We start from the raw sequence: 14,802 nt of genomic DNA, 5'->3' as shown, positions 1-14,802 counted from the left end.
AAATGGTCAATAACAGGTTGAATATATCAATACCCAATCTGACCACATTCACAGAAAATGTGGAGGGTCCTGAGTCAGTGTTAGCTGTGGTCAGGTGAAATGAACAGATTCACTGGGTTGTCCTCTTTTGGACAGCAAACTTTTGCCTGGTGCTAATCACCTAGTAGGTGCTTTGTGAACACAGTAGGTGCTTAGTAAACCTTGAATACGATTACAAAAACCAATGTGTTGCATTATGTACAAGGATACGTAAAGAAAACAGGAGGAAAAGGTCCTGGGAATCTTCATTATGCAATTAAACAACTTGTATGATCTAGCACCAAACATATTATTAACTATCAAAAAGTCAAAGTAAAAGAAGTGTTCTTACACCAAAAGAACTCTAATTATCTTACTACCACATGCTTCTTTGGAATGTGTAGTTTTACCTCAAGTATTTCCATATCAATTGTAATGAATAATTTGGTGTGTTTTCTTAGGAAAATATGTAAATTACTGTGTAATCACAATATTGCAGCAAACAAGATAAATGCAAGAATGATCACCTAAACATCTGTTTTTCTACACAGTCAGATTTATGCTAGAGACACTAATTGCGCCTAACATTTTAATGAAGGATTCAACACTGCATAAATAAGACTGACAACCTACAAACAATTTCCATTTATTTTACTTTTTCCCTAGCTCAAAAACAATTTGCCTTTGTAAAAGCACCACACACCTGCTAGGCAAGATATGTTGATGGGTTCAGTGCTCTACTCTCCAACCGTCTCCATTATAAAGAGGATTGGAGAAGTGCAACAATAGATAATCTTCGGGGAGGGTGACAATGTTATATGAAAACCTCAAAGTTTTAAACTTTCATTCTGAACAGGACCGCTTGTGCATTAAAACTTGAAAATAAAAATACTCCTTCAACCATTAAAGTCTGACATAAAATTGGGGTTAAAAAGAGATTGAAAAAAATGATTATTTTAGCAAGTGACTGCATCATGACTTTTCAAAATGACTGGGTTTGAAATATTTAACATATTTATATTTTATTAATCGTTAGCAATTATGGTATAATAAAGATGCTAACCTGCTTGATCAGGAGACTGGGGTGCTGGAGAGCTGGGGTTCAATGTCTCTGTTCTCTGTTGGAACACACTGGTGAGGACAGTTGTTGCTTTATGTTCATTTCTGTTATTTCCTGAAGAATTGCCTTTATTGGAATAAATATTTTCCTCTATATTACTTCTTTTGATATATATACACGTTAATTTTTGAAGAATGGTACTGTGGTATACTTTTCTATTGGATTATTGAAAAGCAAGTAAGAGGTGACAATACAGATTATATGCAGTTTTTTTCTTTTTCAGGAGAGTATTTTAAGATGAACTCAGCTGCATTTTTGTAGAGGTTCATCTTAAAATTCCTTGATATTTGCATGGGGACATTTTAAATTTAAGTTTTACAACACGCAATAAAAGGAATTCCAAAACCCATATAATTTTTAAAAGGTCCTATATTTTTTACTTTGGTTCCATACAAAATGGAGTGTGTTTTCTTTAAATTACAATTTTTACTGAACTCAACTCTTTTAAATGGAGCTCTTTTCTTCAGCGCCTTAAGAAAAATGGATACAGGCCTTATTGCAGAAGTAATTTTTCTATCTACTATTTTATAATGATAACATGAAACCTAGCAAGCAGAATTTTGGCCTACCCAAGAAATCTACATTTTTGAGAAATTATGCTAACAGGTGCGTACATGGTACATTCTGGGCTTGATTCAGGATAGACTAATGCATGTGTATACAAATCTATACATACATGCCTCAAATCTAATATTTTAAGCAATAACTATAATAGCCAACTATATTTCTCTAATGCTTTACTGGTTACAAAGAGTTGAAACTTTAACCTACATTACAGTAGATGGCAAGGAGTCCAAAAGGAGAGACAGCAAATGTAAAAAACAATCTAGAAAGGGCCCAATTTAAAAAGAGGAGAGATAAATGAAAAATGAAAAATTATGAGTTAAGTTCAATTTTAGTGAAGTCTGCAGGCAGGAACTTCTATCAAATTTGGGCCATTTTAAAAAATCAATAATTTAAGCTTATTCAGCCTTTGAGAGTAGAAGTAGGAAGTCCTTTATTTTTGTGGTACTGTATTTAATCCAACAAATCTCTGTTAGGGCTATAGAGCAATTCTTTTGTAAAAAATTTGATTTCCATAATCCTTGTAGAACAGATATTTATATTTTAAATGAACTGGTTCATAATCCCTTGAAATTTACAACCTGCAGAGAGAGATTCCATTGCTCTGAATAATATACAGATATAAGATAGTATTGAATTAGTACCATACCGCTGGGTGTCTCTGTCCTTTCTCTGCTGGTTCTTTTTAACTGTAATCTTCTCCTGTTATTATTCTTATCAGCTGATGGTTCTTGAGGGGGATGTGGATGCATAATATGCAGATTGGCTGGTACATTTTCATATCAAAGAACAAAAAGCCAGAACAGAAAGTACTACATAGTTTGAAATAACTCAGTAAATATAATTATAGCTATAATGAGAATGTTCATGTATCATTTTGACAAAATGTAAAGCTGTATAAAAAACACAACTTATTCCTTTATAGGAAATAGGTGTTTATTTCTATTCCAATATTAGAATTGTATCAGGCTTTCATTACCAAATGTAAAATAGAGAGCTAGTGGGAAGCAGCCGCATAGCACAGGGAGATCAGCTCGGTGCTTTGTGACTACCTAGAGGGGTGGGATAGGGAGGGTGGGAGGGAGATGCAAGAGGGAGGAGATATGGGGATATATGTATATGTATAGCTGATTCTCTTTGTTATAAAGCAGAAAGTAACACACCACTGTAAAGCAATTATACTCTAATAAAGGTGTTAAAGAAAAAATAAACTACTAATACATTTTATTCATGTAATATAACCATATAGAGAGCTACAAGTAATTAGATTAATGTTAATCTTGCAACATGCTATATTAAAAAATATTTAAAAATGAAACTGACAGCCAATACAGAAAAATTATTTTTTCCTTTAAAAGATTTAAGTTTGATTCAACAAGAGCTTAGAGGGTAGTTTCCAAAAGAACCCTGCAGAACTGAGATCAATCTTGAAGAATTCCTAAGTGTAATTTAACTCTGTAACAATAATAATAATAATATTCATAGCAGCATTTGATATTTTCTGAACATTTAAATTCTTGGCACAATATGATGTGCTTGACTGACTGTTCTCACTGAATTCTCATACTGACCCTTTGAGGCAGCTGTTATTTCTTACTACTACTAGTGCTAGTAGTAATTGTATCCCCATTTACAGATGGGGAAACTGAGGCTCGTAGGGTTTAAGAAACTTGATCAAGGTCTCACAGACAGTGGTAAAACTGGGACTGAATATCTATGTTATTTATTTCCTTATCTCAGTTTTACACTCCATGGGAGATAGAGTCTCTAACAGTGATCGTTAATTTCTAAATCAAATAAAATGAACACAAATGCCTCCCCTTTTCAATGTTCACAAAAGTCAGACCAGTTAAAGTGGACAAACTGACAGGGAGTGGTAAGCCTTGGGTTCTGGTCTCAATTCTTTCCAGTGATTACAAATTGCAAATCACTTACTCTCTTAGCCCTGAATTCTCAATCTATAAAACGGGATAAAAGTTTTCTTCACCAACAGGGTTGTTTTTGTACCAATGAGAGAAAATAAAGAGCACTTTACAAATGGAAGAGATTAATTAAAAGGTAAAACTAAGAACACTTAAAATGTACATGGGGTTTCCAAGACATAGCAATAATAGGATACTACACTATTTTCTCACTGTTATCAGAAAGTAAAAATACAGGGTTCTACAGCAAGGTAAAATAACAGAATAAACAGAATGACAGGTTCCAGAAGATAATATATGGTATAAGAATTCTAAACATATTTCAATATCTACCACCATTTTCATTTTTAAATGATAATTCTCTGGACTTAAGATCTAGTCAAGAATATAACTATGGATTTATCTTAACATTTCTCACTGTTTTCACTAGCTATCAATCTTTATGCATGATTCTTACCATGAATAGGTACAGTCTGCTTTATGTGGCCAATATTTTCTTTATCTCCTTGTGCCTCAGACTCAGATAACAGCAAGGTTGACATTTCTGCCCTGTTAACACACTTCTCTACTGTAGACTGCTGGCACGATTGGTTATTCTTGGACCCAACAGATCTTACTGTCTATAAGGAAAAGGAATTAATCTATATTTTAAAATATAGGAATTGCATTTATTTCTTGTAGAGTCTATATAGAAGAAATAATAGCTGGACAAATAGTGAGGTAAAAATGAACTAGAGGAAATGAGAAGATTAAAAAGTTGGTGGAGAGGGAAATTATGGTAGAAAATTAGAAAGAAATAGGAGATAAATATAATGTAAGGTAAAACAGAAGACAACCAAATCTCATAGACACAAATTAAAATGTGCTCATTTGCTACACTCCATCTTTAGTAGGTAGGAGTTGAAATGAAAATCACTCTGTATGTCAGAAATACAGAGGAAATTAAAAATAAAAATATAACATTTGAGAATCTGTTCATTATAAGGTGTCTGGTGATGATCCAACTCCTTTTTGAAGGAGACCACAAAATGTGCTCACATATATTTGCCTTTAAGTTTTGTGCACATATTTAATGAAAAGAATGCTCAAAAATGTTAATTGCGTTGACATGACGAAAAGAAAACAGTTTTGAGGTCTTTTAAAATCCAGAATTTCTGTTCCAAATTTATTCAAGCCCCCTGCTTTTGGCATGTAGTCTCTCTCCCTCTTTTTTTTCCCTCTGCATTGGGAAAAAAACCCTTCCCTTCCCATGCCATCCATGCTTACATAAGCTGTTCAAACCCCGCACCTACCTCACTGAATATCCTCATGTTATTTCTTCTGCCAGAGAGTGGAGGTGGTCCAAGAACTTTGGATCCAAAGGCAATATGACAAACATCTTGATTTTTACCGCTCCGCATGCTACCTGTTCCTCTGTTAATGAACTGATCTGTTTTGATAAAGGAAGGGAATAGTAGTCCATTAATGGGCGTAATGACACACACCATGTTGCAATATTTCTGAAAGTACAATCTAGGGGTCATATGATGTGAATCCTTCCCCGCTTTAACCCTCCCACTCTCCCAGGGCACTTATAAAAATGCAGATCCTGGGGTCCAACATCAGATCTATCAGATCTATAGAATTAGAATCTTGTGTGTGTGTGGGGGCAACAGAAATCTATAATCTTAACAAGTGGTTAAGATTAACTCCCAAGTGGTTCTTTTGCTCAGTATCATCTGAGAACCACTACCACAAACGTTTTTCCTCATAGGAAAAAAGAAAAGAAAGGAAAGCTACTGAAAAATACACAGCATTTTCTCTTTAAGGAAATAATTTAAATAAAACTAACTCCATTGAACAAATATTTCATTGAGCACTCCCAGGCATTTCCTAGAGGTTGTCAGTGATGCAAAATGGATAAGACACATTGCTTGCCCTCAGGGAGTCTGGAGGGAGGTGATAGTACAAGTAAACAGGTAACTACAACATAAGGCAGACCAGTGGGAATGAAGAGTGACTTCTTGAATGGACCTTGAATGACTGATAAGATTTCAAGAATAAGAGATGTAGGGTGCCCAAGGCAGAAGAAAGTGCCTGAATAAAGGCATGGAAGAGTGAAAGGGTAGGGTATGCTTGGGGAATAATGAAATCACCCGTTTAGCTCGGGTCACTAAGAGCCTGTTCTAAATTCGGTAGGCAACAGGGAATCACTGAAGGTTTTGGGGAAAAAGAGACCAAACTGGTATCACCTCAAGGATAAGGAAGCTGTGCTCACCAAACCCTGCTGCCTTTTCCTTCTGGGCACACAGCTAAATTACATTTCTGAGCCTTCCTTGCAGTTATATGGGTCATGTAACTGAGTTCTGGTTAATGGAACGTGAGAAGTGGAATGTGTGACATGTAAACCATGTCCTGCTCCTAAAACTTCCTGCATAAGCCCCATGCTCTCTCTTCCCTCATCTCTTGACAAGATGCAGAAGATCCAGTGGAGGACCCCTCTGGGAGCCACTAGATGAAAGAAGCCTGAGTCTCTGAAAGACCATATGGAGGGATGCCCAAGGAACTCTGACTGGACTAGGACTGTGGAGTTCTGTGTGAGTGCAGGCAGCCTTCTCTGACTAAAACAGCAGGTGAGAGTGACGGCTCTTAACTCAGAACACGGCCCACAGCCTAGAAAACCTTCTGCCATGTCCTGCTTGCAAGACAGGACCAACTTGAATATTACAATGTTGGCCCTGAGTAAGTCCAAATTTGTCCTACAGTTCTGGACATTTATGAGCTACTGGCAACTTCTTGTCTGATCTATTCTCCTGAAAAAAATTCCTATGGTTAGCTAGTTGGTCTCATTAGCTTCTGCTAGAGAGCTGTAATTTTATAAGTGGTGGAATTAAAAACCATTCCTATGTAACAGTCATGAGAAAAGGCACAAAAGTTTGTGAAAACATATCATGCTTAGGAAGCCCCCAACATTTAGATCTGAGTGGAAGTAACCTGAGTGGGTATATAGGTGTTCTGGGGGGTCTGTTTCTGTGTTTGTAATAGATGAAGCTGAAGACATGGGCAAGGGCTACACTGCTGAGTTGATCTAAAAGAATTTTTGCTGGACAGAGGATCTAAGGTGGCTGGCAAAGTGGTGGGGAGAAATACCATTCCAGTTTTCTTCAAATTCCTGAAGTCCTATTATGTAGTGATTTTATCTGTCCAAATGGCAGAATCAGAACTAATGAGTAGAATTTACTTCAGAAAGCTTTTATTCTAATTCTGTGAAAAATCACAAAATACCCCAAAGAGCCAAACCAATCTTGAGAAAGAAAAACTGAGCTGGAGGAATCAGGCTCCCTGACTTCAGGCTATACAAAGCTACAAGTATGTATGGCACTGGCACAAAGACAGTATGGTACTGGCACAAAAACAGAAATATAGATCAATGGAACAGGATAGAAAGCCCAGAGATAAACCCACCTATGGCCACCTAACCTATGACAAAGGAGGCAAGATTATACAATGGAGAAAAGACAGTCTCTTCAGTAAGTGGTGCTGGGAAAACTGGACAGCTACATAAAAGAATGAAATTAGAACATTCCCTAACACCATACACAAAAATAAACTCAAAATGGATTAAAGACCTAAATGTAAGGCAGGATGCTATAAAACTCTTAGAGGAAAACAGAACATACTTTGATATAAACTGTAGCAAGATCTTTTTTGACCCACCTACTAGAGTAATGAAAATAAAAACAAAAATAAACAAATGGGACCTAATTAAACTTAAAAGCTTTGGCACAGCAAAGGAAACCATAAACAAGATGAAAAGACAACCCTCAGAATGAAAGAAAATATTTGCAAGCAAAGCAACGGACAAAGGATTAATCTCCAAAATATACAAACAGCTCCTGCAGCTCAATATCAAAAAAACAAACAACCCAATCCAACAATGGGCAGAAGATGTAAATGACATTTCTCCAAAGAAGACATACAGATTGCCAAGAAGCACATGAAAAGCTGCTCAACATCACTAATTATTAGTGAAATGCAAATCAAAACTACAATGAGGTATCACCTCATACCAGTCAGAATGGTCATCATCCAAAAAATCTACAAACAATAAATGCTGGAGAGGGCGTTGAGAAAAGGGAACCCTCCTGCACTGTTGGTGGGAATGTAAATTGTTACAGCCACTATGGAGAACAGTATGGAGGTTCCTTAAAAAAACTAAAAATAGAACTACCATATGACCTAGCAATCCCACTCCTGGGCATATGCCCAAAGAAAACCATAATTCAAAAAGATACATGAACCCCAATGTTAACTGCAGCACTATTTACAATTGCCACGACATGGAAGCAACCTAAATGTCCATCAACAGAGGAACAGATAAAGAAGACGTGGTACATACAGTGGAACATTACTCAGCCATAAAAAGGAATGAAATTGTGCCATTTGCGAAGACGTGGATAGACCTAGAGATTGTTATACAGAGTGAAGTAAGTCAGAAAGAGAAAAACAAATATTATATATCGCTTATATGTAGAATCTAGAAAAATGGTACAGATGAACTTATCTGCAAAGCAGAAAGAGAGACACAGAAGTAGAGAACGAACGTATGGATACCAAGAGGGGAAGGAGGGGTGTGGGATGAACTGGTAGATTGGGATTGACATATATACATTACTATGTATAAAACAGATAACTAGTGAGAACCTATGTACAGTACAGGGAACTCTACTCAGTGCTCTGTGGTGACCTAAATGGGAAGGAAATCCAAAAAAGAGGGGATATATATATATGTATAGCTGATTCACTTTGCTGTACAGCAGAAACTAACACAGCATTGTAAAGCAACTATATGCCAATAAAAATTAATTAAAAGAAAGCTTTTAGTCTTAACATAAGGAACATCTTTCTTTAATTAAAGCATGTCTGGTTGTTGTGATGGTGAATTTTCTGTCATTTTGAAGATGTTCAACCAGAAGTCTGGAAAGCTATTCTGGATATTATAAGTCAGATTCACATATTAGATGACTCTCTAATTTCTATTTCTAGCCTAGTCCTCTCTTCTGAGAGCCTCTCGTATACAGCGGCCTTCTTGACCAGCTCCTCCTCAATGTCTCGAAGACACCAACTGAAAACCTGGTCTAATGAATGACACCATAAACCATTCCGGTTGAAAAGTCAGACTCTAGATGTCATCCTTGACACCTCCCTCCATCCTCTCCATATCCAATCCAGATCCACTTGTCTCCACCTCCTCCACCAGCACCATAATTTAAGCAACATCATTCCTCTTCTGGATGATCACAAAGCCTCTCAAGTGACCCACCATGTTCCACTCTGGCTCCCTGTCCCATGCTCTCTCCAAAATGAAGCCAGAACAGTCTTATGTAAACATACGTCTGATTGAATCATTCCTTTTCCTCACTTAAAACTTTTCAATGGCTTCCCTGCTGCTCTTAAGATTAAGAAGAAAGCCCTTAACATTACCTGCAAAAACTTGCATGTTCTGGCTTCAGTTCAACCTTAATACCCTCTATTTTCTGCTCTGGCCTCCTCAGTTCTTCCTGTCTATCAGAGCATTTGTACATGCTGTTCCCCGTGTAGGATCTTCCTTCCCCTCTTGGCCTTTATGTTTCAGCTCATGTATCACTTCCTCAGACTAGTCTTCCCAGACCTTTCTGATTACAGTACCCAGTTTAGGTAGTCCCATAAGCTTTCCCTCACAGAAACTGTCAGAATTACCCTTTCATATATGTTTATGGGATTCTCTAATAATGTATACCTCAGTAGATATAAACTCAGTGGTCTACTTTGTCACCCCTAAATTGCTAGCCTAGTGCTTGACACAGAGCAATAGATCCTTGCTGAGCAAACTGAATGAATCATAAAGTATAATGGGTCAGAAGGGAAGCTGGATTAAATGACTAAATATTTCTAACTACTATTAAAACTTATTTTTAAGAAAAATCCACCTGAGACATTTATGTGTGAACTGAGGAGGCAGACTGGACTGGACAACTGCCAGGATGTGGGAGATGAGAGAGAAGGGTCAACAATGACCAAGACATTGATATTTGCATGAACTGTGTGGCTTTCAACAGCAGGAGTGCTATGGCACCACAGTCAGATGCCTACTCAGCTTACACGTGAGATTTCCTAATGCTAGTAAATATACTTGGCTATGTGTGCATCTGCTTCAGTCATTTATAAATATCCATTTGGAGTCAACAAAACTTTGTTAGTCTCTCAGGATCAGCAATAGAAAGAAATGACACTCAAATTCCAGGATAACTGGAAAAATCTATTACAGACCCATCATTTGTACCTTCTGTGACCAAATAAAACAAATCCTAGATTACTGATTTTGTTCTCAAAGGTGGATTTTCCCAGAAAGAAATAGCCACTGAGAGTCCTAAAGGTATGTATGGGACATGGCATAGGCCTACATGGGAATTTTCAGTACCAGATTAGAAGCCTGTTTCTTCTTCTTGTTTTTTTTTGTTTAAACTTCCAGTCACAGGAATCATTTGGCTTATGGACATATCTTTCTGTTCAAACATTGTACTATGTCAGTTTCCTTTATGTTTTTTCATATTCTTCATCTATATACAGGTTGCCCCCAAACAATTTAAGTTTCTTTGAGTAGAAAGTCCATTTTTTTGGCACTGCATGTATACTCATCTGCTGAGCCCAGCATAGCATATGGTAGACAATGGATAAATCTCACCAAAATTGTGGACAGTATCAAAGATTAAAAGGAAAACTTTTGGGGGACTATTTAAAAAAATCATACTGACACAGTTCCAGCTATAATTTCAACAAAATGAACATATTAAATAGTTCATAGCTATTTAAAAAGTGAAAATTCCTAAATACCTTGAACTTGTTAGAGGAATTTCTTGCTTAGCAGTCAAGAATCATTGATTTATCTCTTGGATAGTCAATGGCTATTAAAGCTACAACTAAACCTGATATGATGTAATTCCTTGAATCACAGAAAATAAGATGTTATTCTGTATTTTATAAGAGGATCTACTATAGGATTTCTTTAAAGAGCAATATACCACTGTGTGTTTAAACTGAAATCTATTTTTTAAATTTTACAAATTTTAGTATACCTTTTTTTCACAAAGCAAAGTGTACAATAATCCACTATTTAGTATCTCTTTAATTAGCAGGGCTTTTTAAACTTATTAGCACAATTAACACATACACATTCTTAAAGTCCGTTTCACTTGAGTAATTCTCTGTTTATAATCATATTGTCATAATTATCTGTAAACATGTATCATGCTATGTATCCACGATAACAGGGTCCTAATTAAAACCTACAGGGAAAAGTAACTTAGACCTTTGGTTTCTAAAATAAAACATAAAAGGGACGAAGTTTCTATAATGAGAAAAATCTTAATGAAAGAAAACTACAAGCAGAAATGCATGCCTTTTGAATTCTAAAAGAAGTTCTTTTAAGACCTGATATCAATATATATAAGGTTAAAAATCAAGATTAGATTAAAGTCATGCTCTAGGCGTTTCATTTTCTTGAGTTTGTGGAAAATGAACTGGGTGTAGGTCAGAGATGTTACCATTAATTTGTAGTTAGATTATAAAACCTGAGGGTCTACTCTCTAATTATCGTTTAGAATAATAAACATTCATTTTTGTCTCAAGGTACAATGTTCTATCTATTATAGTCATTTAAGTTTGCAAGGTTTTCAAAGTTTAACCAGAAAAACCTGCTGAATTTTCAACTCTAATCATTCAGGGGTCATGCTCAAGACTTACATCTATTATCTAATGATCGAATCAGAATTAAACCTGCTACCAGAATCCAGATTTTGAATTGGATTAATTTTTATTTTATTATATGTGCATTGATACAAGGAATGTCAAAAACACAAAAAAGACTGATCTAGTAGAGCAATATTATTTTAGACAAGTTATTTAAACTTTCTAAGCTTCACTTTCTTCAACCATAAGACTGAGATAATAATAGTACTTAAGTCAAGGCATTTTTGTTAGATTATATGAAACAATGCATGTAACATGCTAAATATTGTGCTTAGTAGGGAGTAAATATGCTATTAATACCTTCCATCTTGAATAGCATTTAACAGTTTATGAAGTCCATTCACAATCATTTATCCCTTCGTTCACACATTCTTTCATTAGTGATTGGGCACCTAGTCTGGGCAGCCACTGCTCTAAGTACGGAATAAGATAGGCAACAAGGTGGACACATCACCTTCTCCAAGGCACTCTGGGTCTCACGGGAAAGACAGATATTACAGCAAGTAAGTCATAAATAACTACATGATTACAACTGTGGTAAGAGCTATGAAGGGAAGGCTCAAAGTGTGTTTAACAGGGGTCTGGTATCTAGTCTCTAGGGTGAGGGAAATGACATTCAATCTGAGGTCTAAAGGATGACGGATATGATGATGTGTACATGATCTTTATGAAATTTCCAGTCACTCTGTGTGATATTATTCCACCTCTACAGATGAAGAAGCTGAGGCTCATGATGTTTAGAGATCTGTCCACTCAGAGCAGGGTCTCAGAACCCAAATGCCCAAGCCCTCTTTGTGCCTGTCCTCTTTTCACCACACATGATACTGCCTTTGGTCGGCCAGGAGGGCATTGCAGGGGATTCCTTCCTTGTCCACTATTTATTCTCTGTGCAGTTTTGTAAAGCTATCTAATTAAAAACTTTTGTTTTGCTATGTGAAAAGTGGGTCTAATAGTGATTATTTGGATAAGTACGAGAACTTTATGAATATGATAATTAATGTATTTGATGAAGACTAATGGGGTTCCTGAGGAATCAAGAATGGGATATAATGCTGTAATAATCTTTTCCAGAGGGAAGAAACTGGTGGTGGAAGCAGGGGAGGGACAAAATGAAGTGGCTTGAATGCCGGGCAGGTAACATATAAGTGACAAGCAGGCACATGTAGAACGTGGGGGAAACTGCGGCTAATTTGAGAGTGCACATCCTATGCAAAGTACTTTAATTACAAACTTTTTTTTTTTTTAAGAAAAATGTCTATTCAGGTCTTCTGCCCATTTTTTAATTGTGGCATTTCTTTAACCAACAATCTTAAGACAAGGATTACCAAAAATCTGAGTTTAGAAAGAAGAAATTAGAATGTCTTGTTTTTTCCTGAAGTCAGAATCTCTCTCTCTTTTTTTTTAAGGTTCTACTTCACAGTAGATTTTGTTGCTTGATTTGAAATTTGCTTTCATAATGTACAACCCAAAGAAGAAATTCTAATAAAGATCTCACCAGTGCCAACTATGGTTAGATTACTATTTCATGGTTTTGCTAGATCCTTTATCTGTTTGCGATTGAGTTAGGAGATATGGATGTCAGTCTCTCCTTATTTAAAAAGAAGTAAAAATCCAGTAAGACTGCTGCTGTGGAAAGGAGGGCACTTGGGAAAACTACCTCCTAATTTTTAAGCAAATTACTAGTTTTTTTTTTTTAAGTAACTTAATCCAAATGACATTTATTGAATACTCCTAACAACAGCAAAATTTACATTCTTACCAAGAGCATATGGCACATTTAATGAGATAGACTCTATTCAGGACAAGTCTCAACAAATTTAAAACACATCACTTCATACAAATTATTTTCTCAAGTCACACTGGAATTAAATTATAAATCAATTAACAGAAAGATCTCAAATGTTTGGGAACTAAGTAACATACTTAACTCCTAAGTAACGCATGAATCAAAGAAAAAATGAAATTAGAAGATATTTAGAACAGAATGAAATAAAAATACAATACCAAAATTTGTGGGATGTTGCTAAAGCAGCACTTATGGGGAGATTTCTAGCACTAAATGGCTATATTAGAAAAAGAAAAGTTTGAAATCATTGACCTTGATTCCCACCTTAAGGATAGAAAGAAGAGAGCAAATGAAACCCAAAACAACTGAAGAAAGGAATAATAAAGATCAATGTGAAAATAAATGAAACAATATAGAAAAACAGTAGAAAGAATCAATGAAACCAAAAGCTTGTTCTTTGGGAAGATCAGTAAGAATGATAAACCTCTAGTTAGACTGACCAGGGAAAACAGAGCAAAGATACATATTTTTAATATCAGGAATAGTAGTGGTATCACTATAGATTCTCCAGATAATAAGGCAACATTATGAACAACTTTATGCCAATACATCCAACTACTTAGACGCACTGGACAAATACCCTGTAGGACACAAATTACCAAAGCTTACTCAAAAAGAAATAGTTAACCTGAAAAACTCTTCATCTATTAAAGAAATTGAATTTACAGGTTATAAAAACTTTCTCACGCTGATAAATTCCACAAAACATTTAAGAAAGACACAATACCAATTTAACACAAATTCTTCCGAAAAGTTTTAAGGAGTGGGGGAAAGGGGGGAGGAAATATTTCCCAATTCATTCTATGAGGCCAGCTTCACCCTGATACCAAAAGCAGACAAAGCCATTATAAAAAAAGAGAACTATAGTCCAATAATCCCTTACGAACACAAATTGAATCAAACAATAGACTAAAAGGATATTTGCGTCAGGACCAAGCAGGGTTTTCCCCAGAAATGCAAGGTTGGTTTCACATTAAAAACTCAATCAATGTGATTCACCGTATTAACAGACTAAAAAAGAAAAAAAAACATGATGATCTCATAAATACAGAAGATGCATTTGACAAAATCCAACATCCATTCCTGATAAAAACTGTCAGCAAACTAGTGATGAAAGGGACTTGCTCACCATGATTAAGAACATCTATAAAATCTCAATAGCTAACATGATACTTAATCATTAAAGACAATACCTTTCCACTAAGATCAGGAATAAGACAGGGCTATCCTTTCTTGCCACTTCTATTAAACTTTGTACTGCAGGTCTTAGCCAGTGCAATCAGGCAAGGAAAAGAAATGAGGCATTCAGATTGGTAATGTAAAACTGTCTTTGTTCACACACAGCATAATCATCTATGTAGGAAGTCTACTGGAATCTACAAAAAGCTACTAGTAGTAATAAATAAGTTTTGCAAAGTTACAGGATACTAGATCAATTTACAAAATTTCAATGTATTTTACACACTAGCAACAAACAATTGGAAATAGAAATTTTAAAACTTACCACTTATCAGTAGTATCAAAAGATATAAAATACTTAGGGATAAATCTGAAGAAAGTTATAA

The 14,802-nt window shown here is 35.7% G+C and overlaps 1 protein-coding gene across 12 annotated transcripts in view; it reads right to left on the bottom strand.

Annotated features, from left to right (window-relative positions):
- The window catches only part of CFAP20DC (CFAP20 domain containing), a 352,715-nt gene that overhangs the window by 183,519 nt on the left and 154,394 nt on the right, over positions 1 to 14,802 (bottom strand). For 9 of the 12 annotated variants that reach the window (XM_060308448.1, XM_060308459.2, XM_060308457.1 and 6 more), the window contains 4 exons: positions 4,917 to 5,053; positions 4,082 to 4,244; positions 2,352 to 2,468; positions 1,082 to 1,204 (listed from right to left, as the gene is read on the bottom strand). In XM_060308448.1, coding sequence (XP_060164431.1) covers positions 1,082 to 1,204; positions 2,352 to 2,468; positions 4,082 to 4,244; positions 4,917 to 5,053 — 540 coding nt within the window. The remainder of the gene's footprint in view (positions 1 to 1,081; positions 1,205 to 2,351; positions 2,469 to 4,081; positions 4,245 to 4,916; positions 5,054 to 14,802) is intronic. The other 3 variants (XM_060308451.1, XM_060308450.1, XM_060308454.1) reach the window with 3 other exon arrangements.

This window comes from Globicephala melas, chromosome 11 (assembly GCF_963455315.2).
Source record: "Globicephala melas chromosome 11, mGloMel1.2, whole genome shotgun sequence".
Lineage (NCBI taxonomy): Eukaryota > Metazoa > Chordata > Mammalia > Artiodactyla > Delphinidae > Globicephala > Globicephala melas.
This window is presented reverse-complemented; position numbering and strand designations above follow the sequence as displayed.